The following is a 13,714-nucleotide window of genomic DNA, read 5'->3' as shown; positions in this document are numbered from 1 at the left end:
GTTGTTTTCACCAGGGAACCAGGGTGAACGGCGAAAAGTCAGCTACTGGAACAAATGTGAAAAAACACCCCAACTCAACATCACCAGAGTTAAAGATCGGTACTATCAACATAAGAAGCCTGAATGGCAAAGAAATGGAGCTAGCTGAAGAATTAGATAAGTACCAGATCAACATAATAGGGGTGACTGAAACAAAAAAGACAAAAACTGGTGAGATCTTTCTGAGCAATAAATACAAAATGTTATATTCAGGAAATGACAATCAAGGAAAAGAAAGAGTAGCCATAGTATTAAACACTAAATATCAGGCTAATCTTCTTGAATGGCAGACAGTCTCAAGTAGAGTGATGTGGGCAAATATCAGAATGGGGAACTGGACAATGAGACTTATTTGTGCCTGTGGTCCCACAGAAACTTCTACTAAGGTAGAAGTGGGGGAATTTTTTGTGGCTTTAGAGAAAGCAACTGACACAATGAAAAAGAAAAAGTTGGTCCTTGTTGGGATCTAAATAGCAGAGTAGGAAATGATTATCAGACATACAAAAATATTTTGGGAAAATTTGGAGAAAAGAGCAAAGCTAATAATAATGGCAAATACTTGTTGGATTTCTGCTCAGGACATGGACTGGTTATTGCTAACACCATGTTCCAACATGGGGATGTGCACAAGTTCACATGGAGAGAAGAAGCAAGGAATAAGAAAAGTCTCATTGACTATGTTATTGTTGATAGTGATGTTTTCTCCCTGGTGCAGGACACCAGAGTGAACAGAGGATTTGAAATGGGAAGTGATCATTATTTAGTTTTGAGCAGGATAAAATTGAATTTCATATTGAAAAGAATAACATGTAAGAAAGTTTTAAAGCGAATAAAAGTTGAGCAGCTCTCAGATGTGAACTGTAGACTTTGAAGAAAAAAATGAGAGAGTTTGAAAACAGGAACAAACTTTGGAGATTCAGTGGCAAGCCTTGAAGAAATCCCTGATTGATTCAGAGGCATGTGGTGAGGTTGTCTGCAAGGATAGAAAAATCAGAACTCCATGGTGCACACAGGAAGTTAAAGAGGCAGTGAAGGAAAAGAAGAAAGCATATCAAAAGTTCCTGGCAAATAAGTCAGCTTTTGCTCTTAGAGAATTCAGAGACAAATGTAAGAAAGTGAAACACTGTGTAAAACTAGCTAAACAAAAAAGTCATGGGAGGACTTTGGCAAGAATATAGAAAATAAATATCAAGAAGGTGGTAAGATATTCTGGAGGTTGTTGAAGAAGCTTAGGAATGGAGGAAAAAGTGCTGTAAAAGGAGTTAGAGATGATAAAGGTGACATGAAAACAGAAATAGATATTAAGTATGGAGTAATTACTTTGAAAAATTGCTAAATGAAACAAGCAGTGATAGCACAGTGGTAAAAAACACTCAACAGGCATACAGTCAGGAATACATTCTTGAAGTAGAAAAAGCCATCAAAGGCTTGAAATGTGGAAAGGCAGCAGGAGTAGATGATATTTGACCAGAAATGCTGAAGTATGGTGGTATAAAAGTCTTACAGTGGCTGCACTGCATAGTTCAGAAAGCCTGGACAGAGCGACTAATTCCTGATGATTGGAGTAGAGCTCTCATAGTACCCATATATAAAAAGGGAAATAAAACTGAATGTGAGAATTACAGAGATATTTCCCTACTGAGTGTTCCTAGTAAGATTTATGCTAATATACTTGATATTATTCAGGCCAAATAGAAAAATAGTCGAGAAATCATGGGAATATAACAAAGATCTGTATTTAAGTTTTTGTCGATCTGGAAAAAAGGCATATGACAAGGTATCAAGAGAGAAGCTATTCAATACGCTACAGTTATATAGGGCCAATGGGGAATTATATCAAGCAATACTTAGTCTTTATTTGAGTTGTGAGTCAGCAGTTAGAATTGAAGGAAGTACAGGAAGATGGTTTAATGTTAAATCTGGTGTGAGACAAGGATGTACATTATCCCCTCTGTTATTCATTATCTATATGGATCACATTATGAAGGAATGTGGTATTAAACCTGATATCAAAATTGGAGATATTAATGTCAGCTCTTTGCTTTATGCGGATGATGTTATACTTCTAAATAAATCTGCTACAAGTCTGCAAGATTCCCTGACTAAATTGAATAACTGTTGTAATAGATATGGTATGATGGTCAGCAATGAAAAGACAAAGAACAGTGAAAATAGGCAGAATCGTTGAAAATGTCAACTGCGTTCTGAATGGAAAACTTGTGGAACAAGTAAAACATTTCAGCTACTTAGGGACGATTTTTACTGAAGATGGTAAATTAAATATGGAAATAGACAACAGAATCAACAAAGCTGGTATTGGGAAGTCAATTGAATAAATTCATATGGAATAAGAGAGATATTAGTCGGAACACTAAATTAGCTGTATACAAGACTAGTGTTGAAACCAATTTTAACTTATGGATCTGGGAGCTGGGTCGAAAGTAAAACATTTGACAAAAGACTAGAGACTGCAGTGAGATTCCTGAGAAAGATTCGGTGCATGAACAGATGACATCAATGACAATATCATATTAAAAACGAGGATATTAGGAAATAACTTGACATTGTCAGCATCCAGGAAAGTGTTAGCAGAGCTAATCTCAGGTGGTATGGTCACTTAAACAGAATGGGCGAAGAAAGATTAGCAAAACAAGCGTTCTCTGCCAGGTTGGCAGGAAAACAACCCAGAGGAAGACCAAGATATAGATGGATTGATATGGTACAAAGTGCCTTAGACTATAGAAATATAAGATCTGATAATGTTGGAGTCTTGACAAGTAACAGACTGATATGGAGGAAAATTGTAGATTGAAAGACAGTCTGCCATAGGAATATTTATGGTGTTTAAAAGTAGCTGCTGTACTGCAGCATATGAGGTTGGGATTTACCAAACATTGCAGTTGCTTTTGTATGTGTTAATGAGATACCAGAAAAAGAAATGCAAAACACAACTCTTCGTTCATTACCACTATTGCAAAAAACTTAAATCATTGAACAAAAATGGACCTTCATTCTATTATCTAGCTGCAAGATATCTCTCTATAACCAGAAGCCTAAATCTGTTTTGCTTATTGATTAAAAGTTTTGTACAACTATAAAGCTAGAAATTTATAAAGAAATGTCTTCAACGACATCCTGTTTCCTCCCCCACATAAAGGGAGCCAGAATGTCTCTAAGGTTTCACTTCATTTCAGAGCACTTGGTGCAGTTAGTGATGTGCAAGGTAAACATTTCCACCAAAACATAATGATCATTAATACCATAAAAAATATAATGGGAAGTGATTGGCAGTTGCTGTTTAATTCTTCAAGTGAGACATGCAAAGGTATTTATAAGAACTTTTGTATTTTATATCATCATCATCAAATTCCTGATATATACCCCAAGGGGTGTACAGGATATGATAGTACATGAAAAATTACATCATTCCTAACTTCCTATCTACAATTTTCTTCTAAGGCAATGCTTCCCAAACTGTGGGCCGCAGCCCCCCTTGGGGGCCGTTAGTTTTGTTGAGGGGGCCGTGAAATAATGAAAACAAATTTAAAATGCTTTAAGACTAAGTCTGCCATGTTAAATGTGTATGTAAGATGCTAAAAATGTAATATTCGCATTTGATTTTTGTGATATTCAAGGTGTGTTTTATGAACTGAATATAAATACAATAAATATTATAATAATATATGTCTGTATATGATTTATTTTTCGATGGGGGCTGTGAAATATTTTAATTTTTTCAGGGGGTGGGGGACCTTTATATCCATAAGTGTTTGGGAAGCACTATTCTAAGGCACTTTTTACTGTATCAATCCTTATATTTTGGTCTTCCTCTGGGTCTCTTCCCTGCCAACTTGGCAGAAAACACTTGTTTTGCTAATCTTTCCTCTCCCATTCTGTTTAAGTGACCATACCACCTGAGATTAGCTTTGGTAACACATTCCTGGATGCTGACAATGTCAAGTTCTTTTTTAATATCCTCGTTTTTAATATGATATTGCCATTGATGCCATTTGTTCACTCTCTCTAATCTTTCTCAGGGCTCTCATATCTGCAGTCTTTAGTCCTTTGGTCAAGTGTTTTATTTCTAACCCAGCTCTCAGTTCCATAAGTTAAAATTGGCACAAACACTGTTGTGTACAGCTAATTTAGTCTTTTGCCTAATTTCTCTCTTATTCCATATAAATTTATTCAGTTGACTTCCTACCATACCAGCTTTGTTGATTCTGTTGTCTATTTCCATATTTAATTTACCATCTTCACTAAAAATCGTCCCTAAGTAGCTGAAATATTTTACTTGTTCTATAGGTTCTCCATTCACAATGCAGTTGATATTTTCAAAATGTTTACTCCTATTTTCATTATCTTTGTTTTGTAATGTTGACCTTCATACCATATCTGTTACAACGGTTATTCAATTTAGTCAGGGAATCTTGCAGACTTGTAGCGGATTTATTTAGAAGTATAACATCATCTGCATCAAGCAAAGAGCTGAGATTAACATTTCCAATTTTGATATCAGGTTTAATACCACTTTCCTTCATAATGTGATCCATATAGATAATGAATAACAGATGGGATGCCTTGCCTGACACCAGATTTAACATTAAAGCACGTTCCTATACTTCAATTCTAAGTGCTGACTTACAACTTATATAAAGACTAAGTATTGCTTGATATAATGTCCCATTAACACCATACAACTTTATCGTTTCGAATAGCTTCTCTCTTGGCACCTTGTCCTATACCTTTTCCAGATCTACAAAAGCTGAGAAATCCCATGATTTCTCAACTATCTGTCATAAAGTGAAATCTGATCCTGACAGCATCTATTTGGCCTGAATCCAGCTCGTTCTTCACAAAGCTTCTCTTCCACAATCCTTCTCAACCGTTTCTCAAGTATACTTGCATATATCTTACCAGGAACACTCATTGGAGAAATACTTCTGTAATTCTCACATTCATTTTATTTCCCTTTTTATATATGGGTACTATGAGAGTTCTACTCCAATCATCTGGAATTCATCCCTCTGTCCAGGCCTTCTGAACTATGTGTTATTGCAGTCATGTAAGACTTTTATACCTCCATACTTGAGCATTTCTGGTCGAATATCATCTACTCCTGCTACCTTTCCACATTTCAGGCTTTTGGTGGCTTTTTCTACTTCAAGTATGGATATGTATTCCTGACTGCATGCCTGGTCAGTGTTTTTTTACCAATGTGCTGTCATCACTGCTTGTTTTATTTAGCAATTATTCGAAGTAATTACTCAATACTTCAAGGATATCTTTTTCTCCTATTTTTATGTCACCTTTATCATCTCTAATTCCTTTTACAGCACTCTTTCCTCCATTTCTGAGCTTCATCAACCTCCAGAATATCTTGCCACCCTCTTGATATTTATTTTCTATGTTCTTACCAAACTCTTCCCATGATTTTTGTTTAGCTAGTTTTACACAGTGTTTAGCTTTCTTACATTTGTTTCTGTATTTAAGAGCTGACTTGTTTGCCAGGAACTTTTGATATGCTTTCTTCTTTTCTTTCAATGTCTCTTTAACTTCCTGTGTCCACCTTAGAGTTCTGATTTTCTATCCTTACAGACAACCTCACCACATGCCTCTCTGGCTGAATAAATGTTTTCTTCATGGGTTGTTACTGAATCTCTTAGGTATGGTTCCTGTTCTCAAACTCTTTCATTTTTTCTTGAACTTGAATGATGTTTGTGTATTTTAGTCTCCAGTTCACATCTGAGAGCTGCTCAAATTTTATTTGCTTTAAAACTTTCTTATATGTTATATAAGAAATTCAATATGAAATTCAATTTTATCCTGCTCAAGACTAAATAGTGATCACTTCCTATTTCAAATCCTCTGTTCACTCAGGTGTTCTGTACCATGGAGAAAACATCACTATCAACAATAACATAGTCAGTGAGACTTTTCTTATTCCTTGCCTCTTCTCTCCATGTGAACTTGTGCACATCGCCATGTTGGAACATGGTGTGAGCAATAACCAGTCCATGTCCTGAGCAGAAATCCAACAAGTATTTGCCATTATTATTAGCTTTGCTCTTTTCTCCAAATTTTCCGAAATATTTTTGTATGTCTGAGAATCATCTCCTATTCTGCTATTTAGATCTCCAACGAGGACCAACTTTCCCTATTACGTTGTGTCAGTTCCTTTCTCTAAAGCCTCAAAAAATTCCTCCACTTGTACCCTAGTAGAACCTTCTGTGGGACCATGGGCACATATAAGTCTCATTGTCCAGTTCCCCATTCTCATATTTGCCCACATCACTCTACTTGAGACTGCCTGCCATTCAAGAAAATTAGCCTCGTATTTAGTGTTGAATACTATATCCTCTCCTTCTTTTCCTTGATTGTCATTGCCTGAATATAACATTTTATATTTCTTGCTCAGAAAGATCTTACCTTTTTTGTTTCAGTCACCCCTGTTATATCGATCTGGTACTTATCCAATTCCTCAGCTAGTTCCATTTCTTTGCGTTCAGGCTTCTTATGTTGATAGTACCGGTCTTGAACTCTGGTGATATTGAATTCGGGGTGGGTTTTAGGATTTTAATATCACTAAAATATAGAATGATGATATTATATTATATTATTATATAGGAACTTTATATTGTTAACAGTGTTTACAATTTTTTTTACCTTACCATATTGTTATAAATGTAAAATATTGAGGTACTTGAAATTTGACTGTTTAAATTCATTTTTCAAAGTAACATTATTTCTCTCTTAAACTGACAACATTTTTCATTTCTCTCATTCAGTAATTTAATATTAATCAAAAATTAATAACTAAATCATTCACAAATTAATCAAAATTGTGATGCTGAACATGCTGAGAGGCTCTCTGGAGGGTTCATAAACAAAACATTCACAACAATAACAAAGTGTTTTTTTCATGATGAATCTATACTCATCTGATAAACAAAATAAGGAACATATAGTTTTAGTATCAGTTTTGTAACTTTTTGGTAGTTGGTTATAATGGTGTTTGCCATAGTGAAAGTTGCCTTGAGGAAATTTTATTTTTGTAACTTTCCTGGATTTTGGTCAGATTAAATAACTGGAAGTCTAAATTTCTAAATTATGGATGCATACATCTTTTAGAAGAATGCAATGTTATGCATGTATAGACTTCTTTCTTTGCTCCATCCACAGAAGGATTAATGTGTTCTTTAAAAAGCCAAGTCAAGCTTTCTACATGCAAGCATCTATTAGCATATTTCTCAAGTTCTGTGACATCATAACAAGCTTGTAAGTTTGATAGACTAAATATCATTAGAAATGTTCTGGTTTCAGAAAATTTTTAAAAAATGTGTAATTTAAGTGTGGACAAACAAATTTGTGCTTGAAGTATCTTTCACAATTCGACTACTTGTATATATAGGCTGACTTCACATCGATTGTTTTAGTATCCCATAGTGCAAAGCACATTTTTATTTGCTGATAAGAGTAATCCCTCAATGAATGCGTTTTCGATTAGTTGGTCATTTTTTTTTTTTTATATCCAAATTGAATTAGTGCGCCTATATACATCTTAAAAATAAATGTTAAAAATTTAAAAAATTTTCCATCTATACATTTTTATGGCTAACTATTTTAAAAAAATACTCACCAGAATGAAATGATTTAGTTACTGATTTAAAACATATTACAAAATTATTTTTAATGGCATACTATACTACTTCCATGTACACTATGTTCCAAATTTTTACTGCCAAAATTTGTAATCTGCTATAGTACTCCCACAGATTCGAGACACTTCTGCGCATGTCACAAAAAGGAGAATCCATTCCGATAATAGGTAATGAGTCTGTCTTCTGGGGGTGAATTGTTTATTATTACACGTCGGAAAATTAACTTCTCTTTTATGATCATTGTAGTTTTTAAAGTGGTCTATTTTGCTTGTATAATAGTTGGGAAATTTTATCTATAAAGCACGTGATTTTGTGTGTTGGCGACCAATTCGTGCATCCTTCATTTCTTTCTCCCCTTCAATGATAACGTCCAAGAATTAATTAAATCTCATTCTGAAGAATTGAGTGATTCCGACCTGCTAAATTTAGATTCACAGCGAGAAGATCCTGAAGAATATGAAGAAAATTTAACCACTGATAGTCAGCCAAAAGAGATTTCACAGAAACAATTTGGAAATATTTTTTTCGTACAATCGAAGTTTTTAAGCAGCAACGCTTAGAGGCTGACCCTGATGAAGAGTGAAGCAGTAAAATTTGCAGAAGAGTAGAAGAGGCAATAGGGCCATACCGTCAGTTTTATGAAAAAAAAGAAACGAAATACTCGCCAAATTACGTTAGCTCAATTCTTTGTTAAGAAGTAGAATAATAAAATTTATATTCTGAATATGCTTGTCTTTCAGCTTCATGGTTTTCCTTTAACTAGGCCTCAAGACATACCTTAATTCTTTTATAAAAAAAATTAAGGTTCAAGAAAGAAATTTGAGGAACGAATTATACTTTTTCTCATAGGTTATTGCGTTTTCGATTAATGCGCCTGTTTTAAAGAACGCACTGAGAAATTACTGTATGTTCAAAACAATAGTATAATTTGAATTAAATTTGCAATCATGTAAAAAAAAAAAAAAAAAAAAAAAATTCTGTATGAAAAATTCTATAATATCTTAATATGACTACAAAATTTATAAATGTGCAGATACATTTAATTGGTGTTATATTTTATATATTACATTATGCTTAGGAAAGAGTTATTGGCTTTCATTATTTGGGTCCAAATGCTGGAGAAGTTACTCAAGGATTTGCACTTGGTATCAAAAAAGGAGCTACAAAAGCTGATTTTGATTCCACCATTGGAATTCATCCAACTTGTGCTGAGGTTAGATTTTTTATATATCACTTAACAGTGTTTTGATAAACTGAAATCATGCTAAAGTTTCATTTTATATAAATTATACTTCTTTTTTAACTTAGATTCACCTGCCTTGACATCTTCTCTTGTTATCCTGTTTTGTCCTTAAAAAAACATTTATATAAGTTACATTTAAATTTGGTTAATTAGAACTGGTTACTTTATAGATATCTCTCACCATTTATTTTGCTATAATCAGGTGATACTGACCAGCATAGTTGCATTGAGTCTTATAAAGTTTCTCTACAAATTATTCTTGTGTATAAAATTATAGTATGTGCAGTTGCTCACTTGAATGTATAAATTATTTGAAAAATAGTTTAGTTTTTCATGAACAAGTCAAAAACAGCAATGAGGGGGATCAGATACTGCACAAGTAATTATTATGAGTGACTTAAATTTTATGAATAGGGATATTGGTATCAGAAACTACTAATAAAATAATGAAGAATTTATTAAGCTGTTGTAAAACAACTTTCTTGAGCAGCATATGAAAGAACCAATTTAATGCCAAAGGTGTTAGATTTGATCATAGCATCAGAAGATGTCTCAGTTAAGTATGTGATTGTTTTGTCACCATTTGGACAGTGATCATGCCATACTGATCTGGAAAGTAGTCAACTATGGCGGATATTCAAATCGGGACAAGTTACATGCTCAACTACGAAGTTGGAAATTATGACAAACTCAGGAGATTACTATCTTTGTTCCAATTGTATTATTTACTAAATAGGAAGGATATCTGCAGTGCATAGGAAGCTTTTAAAAGATATTTAAATAATGTAGTATCTGAATGTCTCCCTAGAGAATGGGAATGAGATGGATATGCAGTGTTATCATGCAAGTCATCATCTTATGGATCTCTTAAATAAGAGTGAGATGGTTTGTTTTAAAATAGGTACATAAGCTATCATGCTTGTAGAAATTAAAGACTTAAGCTTAAAATGGAAGTAAATCGACATAAAATTTTTGCTTAAGTGTCAAAAGCATCCTTAGTATGTAAACAATGGAACATAAAATACTATGGAAGAATTTTTAAAAGCACCACTACAGTTTAAGTAAGAGCATAGCGTAATAAGGTCCTAGGTGGCTGAATTGTGAATTATTACCTTAATGCTATGTCATTTTCCATTTTCATCTGATCCAGATAAGGTTAATAAATTGATAACATCTCTATTTGGAATGAAAAATTAACGAAGAAAAAAAAAAATTAATCTTTTATGTTCATCCACACAGATTATATGGTCTTCCCAAGATCCATAAGCCTGGTGTTCCATTAAGACCAGTAGTAAATTGCATAGACTGCCCTATGAAGTTTCCAAATACTCGCCTTTGTCATTTTCTTTCTTTACTGGAAGATCTACTTCTCACATGAATTCTCGTTACATTTTTGACATGTATCCTCAGAGAGTGCACAGAATACTATGATAGTACCACATGAAAAGGTACATCATTACCAACTTCCAATCAATAATTTTCCTCCAAATTAATTTATCTGTCAAAACTCCAATATTATCAGACCTTATATTTCTGTCTTCTAAAACTTTTTCTGTATCATATCTTAGTCTTCCCTTTTTTTTTTTTCCTGCCAGCCTGGCAAACACTTGTTTTGCTAATCTCTCCTCTTCCATTAGCTCTGCTAATACATGCCTGAATGTTAATGTTAAATTCTTTCCTAATATCTTCATTTTTAATATATTGCCATTGATGGCATTTGTTCACTCTCTTACTCTTTCTCAGAGCTCTCATTTGTAGTCTCCGGTCTTTAGTCAAGTGTTTTATTTCTACCTCAGCTCTAAGATTCATAAGCTGAAATTGCAAATTCAAAAGAACAGCTAATTTAGTGTTTTAACTAATTTCTTTCTTATTTCATATAAATTTATTCAACTGACTTCCTATCATACCAGCTTTACTAATTCTGTTGTCTATTTCCATATTTAATTTGCCATCTTTACTAAAAATTGTGCCTGAGTAGCTGAAATGCTTTTCTTGTTCTTGTAGGTTTTCCATTCAGGATACAGTTGATATTTTCATTGTCTTTTCTTATTGCTGATTTTCATACCAAATGTATTACAACAGTTATTCAATTTGAATCTTGCAGATGTACTGTATTTCTTTAGAAATATAACATTATATGCATAGAGTAAAGAGCTGAGATTAACACCTCCAATTTTGACATCAGATTTAATACCACCTTCCTTCATATATGATGAATAACAGGGGATAATGTACATCCTTGTCTCACACCTGATTTATCATCAAATTATCTTCTTGTACCTCCTTTGATTCTATCTACTGATTTACAGCTCATATAGAGACTATTTATGTATTGCTTGATATAATGTCCCACATGCCATGTATAACTGTAGTGTATTGAAGAGTTTTCCTCTGGACACCTTGTCATGTGCTTTTTCCTGATTTATGAAACTGAAATACAAATCCTTGTTATATTCCCAAGCTTTCTCAACTAATTGTCTTAAAGTGAAAATTTGATCCTTACAACCTTACAAATGTTCGATATTTGACCTGAATCCAGCTTGTTCATCAAGCTTCCCTTTTTAGCCAATCAATTTTATTTCCTTTTTTTTTATAGATGGTATTACGAGAGCTCTACTCCAATCATCTGAAATTTGACCATCTGTCTAGGCCTTACAAATTATGCAGTGCAACCACTGTAAAACTTTTTTACCTCCATACTTGGGCATTTCTGGTTGAATATCATCTACTCCAGTTGCCTTTCCACATTTAAAGTTTTTGATAGCTTTTTTTTATCTACTTCAAATATTAATATGTATTCCTGGTTGCATGCATATTAAGCATTTTCTTCCACTGTGCTGTCACTGCTTGTTTCATTTAGCAATATTTCAAAGTAATTACTCCATACATCAAGGATATTTTTATCTCCAGTTTTCATGTACCTCTATCATCTGAATAACAGGGGATAATGTACTTTTTTTTTTTTGCTAGTGTACATCTTTTTTCAAGATCCTCACATGTTGAAAAAGCTTAGAAATGAAGGAAAGTACTCTTTCTTCCATTTCTAAGCTTTTTCGGTAGCCTCCAAAATATTTTGCCGCCTTCCTGATATTTATTTTCTATTTTCTTACTAAAGTCTTCCTATGACTTTTGTTTAGCTAGTTTTACACACTGCTTTAGAGTTTTCTCTGCATTATCTAAAAGCACAAGCTGACTTATTTGCCAGGAATGTTTGATATGGTTTTTTAATTTTTCCATCACTGCCTCTTTAACTTCCTGAGTCCACCATGGAGTTCTTATTTTTCTATCCTTGCCAAAAACCTCACCACATGCCACTCTGGCTGAATCAATGTTTTCTTTAGGGTTTGCCACCTAATCCCCAAACTTTGGTTCCTGTTTTCAAACTTTTTTTTTTTTTTTTCTTGAATAATGTTTGTGTATTTTAATTTACAGTTCACATCTGAAAGCTGCTCAACTTTGATTTGTTTTAAAACTTTCTTATTTTTGTGTTGGAACATGCTCTTAGTAATAGCTAGTCCATGCCCTGAACAGAAATCCGGCAGGTACTTACCATTATTATTAGCTTTGCTCTTTTTTCTCCAAATTTTCCTAAGAACAGATCTCCAAGGACAACTTTACTTTTTTCATGGTGTGGTTTAGGACTTTCATAGTATCTTTTCATGAACATTCTTTTAATAGATACTATTAATTTACTTAAACAAGATTTTCCCTCCAGACATTATCAAGCATTTTGACTTTCTTACCTATTTTGATTATTTCAGTGTCCAAGACAAATCATATCAACAGATTGAAGATACAGCCATGGGTGGTCCTTTCTCTCTCTCATGCTTGCCAGTTGCTATGTGTTTTGAATGTCATCTCCATAATGACATTTCTCCTAAACATACAGTATGATACAGATATTTTGATATTTTTGCTGACACAAGAAGTTAAGTTCCTTAACTTCTTGTGTCAGGCCAGCAATGATAGTCAGAAAGTCATCTATTTTGTTCGAGGTATATTCTGTCGAACTTCTTAAGTCATTGACATCTCTTTTTAATTCTTTTATTAATCCCATCAAATCTGTTATACATATATTGTCTGTGTTACTAATCTCTGGAATGCCTGAGTCATCACCCCTGGAAGAAGTTGCCAGCAGGCATTGACTAGCACTGAAATGGCGTCCATCATGGAACAAAGAGTTGAAACACTGAGCAGGTTTATTGTTGTTCGCTGAATTTGCACAAAGTGCATTTCCAGTTTTGTGTCCTATCTTTGGAGAGCTTTTTAAATTGGCTTTTGCTGAGACCAGCACAATAAAAATGATAACTACTTTTGCATCTATCTGCCCACTTCATAACAGATGTACCATCAATACATGTCTCTTCACAAACTTTGCAGCAGATTCCCATTATGTTAGATAGAGTTTAGTACTAAAAGTTAATCCTATTCCTGTTCTAGGTACTCACCTTGTATACTAGCCTAGTGGCGACCGTTGAATAATAACAGGTTGAATTGGTAATTTTTTTAAAACTGCTTGCAGAGGTTAACTTTCATAGAGCTGAGCACTACAGTATCTGGTAGAGTGAGTTACAGGCTACACTTCAGGAATTACAATAACACATTTTTTAAATAGAATACTAATTAAAATGTTTACTATGGAGCACTGTTTCACACGACTGTTAGGGCACTCTGCTTGGTGGCGCAGTGCCTATCTCCCCTATCTAGCTTTTGGAGACTGAGTGGGCAGTTCAGTCTTTACTTGTAGCCAATCAGAGATAGCTGGCCCAAG

At 33.9% G+C, this 13,714-nt stretch overlaps 1 protein-coding gene across 1 annotated transcript in view; it reads left to right on the top strand.

Annotated features, from left to right (window-relative positions):
- LOC150108493 (thioredoxin reductase 1, cytoplasmic-like) overlaps positions 1-13,714 on the top strand; it is a 158,395-nt gene that overhangs the window by 131,501 nt on the left and 13,180 nt on the right. Inside the window, exon 15 of the mRNA XM_090415906.1 lies at positions 8,779-8,913. Coding sequence (XP_090272032.1) covers positions 8,779-8,913 — 135 coding nt within the window. The remainder of the gene's footprint in view (positions 1-8,778; positions 8,914-13,714) is intronic.

The sequence above is a fragment of the Typopeltis vanoorti genome, chromosome 3, assembly GCF_054136105.1.
Source record: "Typopeltis vanoorti isolate ZY-2024b chromosome 3, IOZ_Tvanoo_1.0, whole genome shotgun sequence".
Lineage (NCBI taxonomy): Eukaryota > Metazoa > Arthropoda > Arachnida > Uropygi > Thelyphonidae > Typopeltis > Typopeltis vanoorti.
Note: the sequence above shows the minus strand (reverse complement) of the source record. Positions and strands in the feature narration are given on the sequence as shown.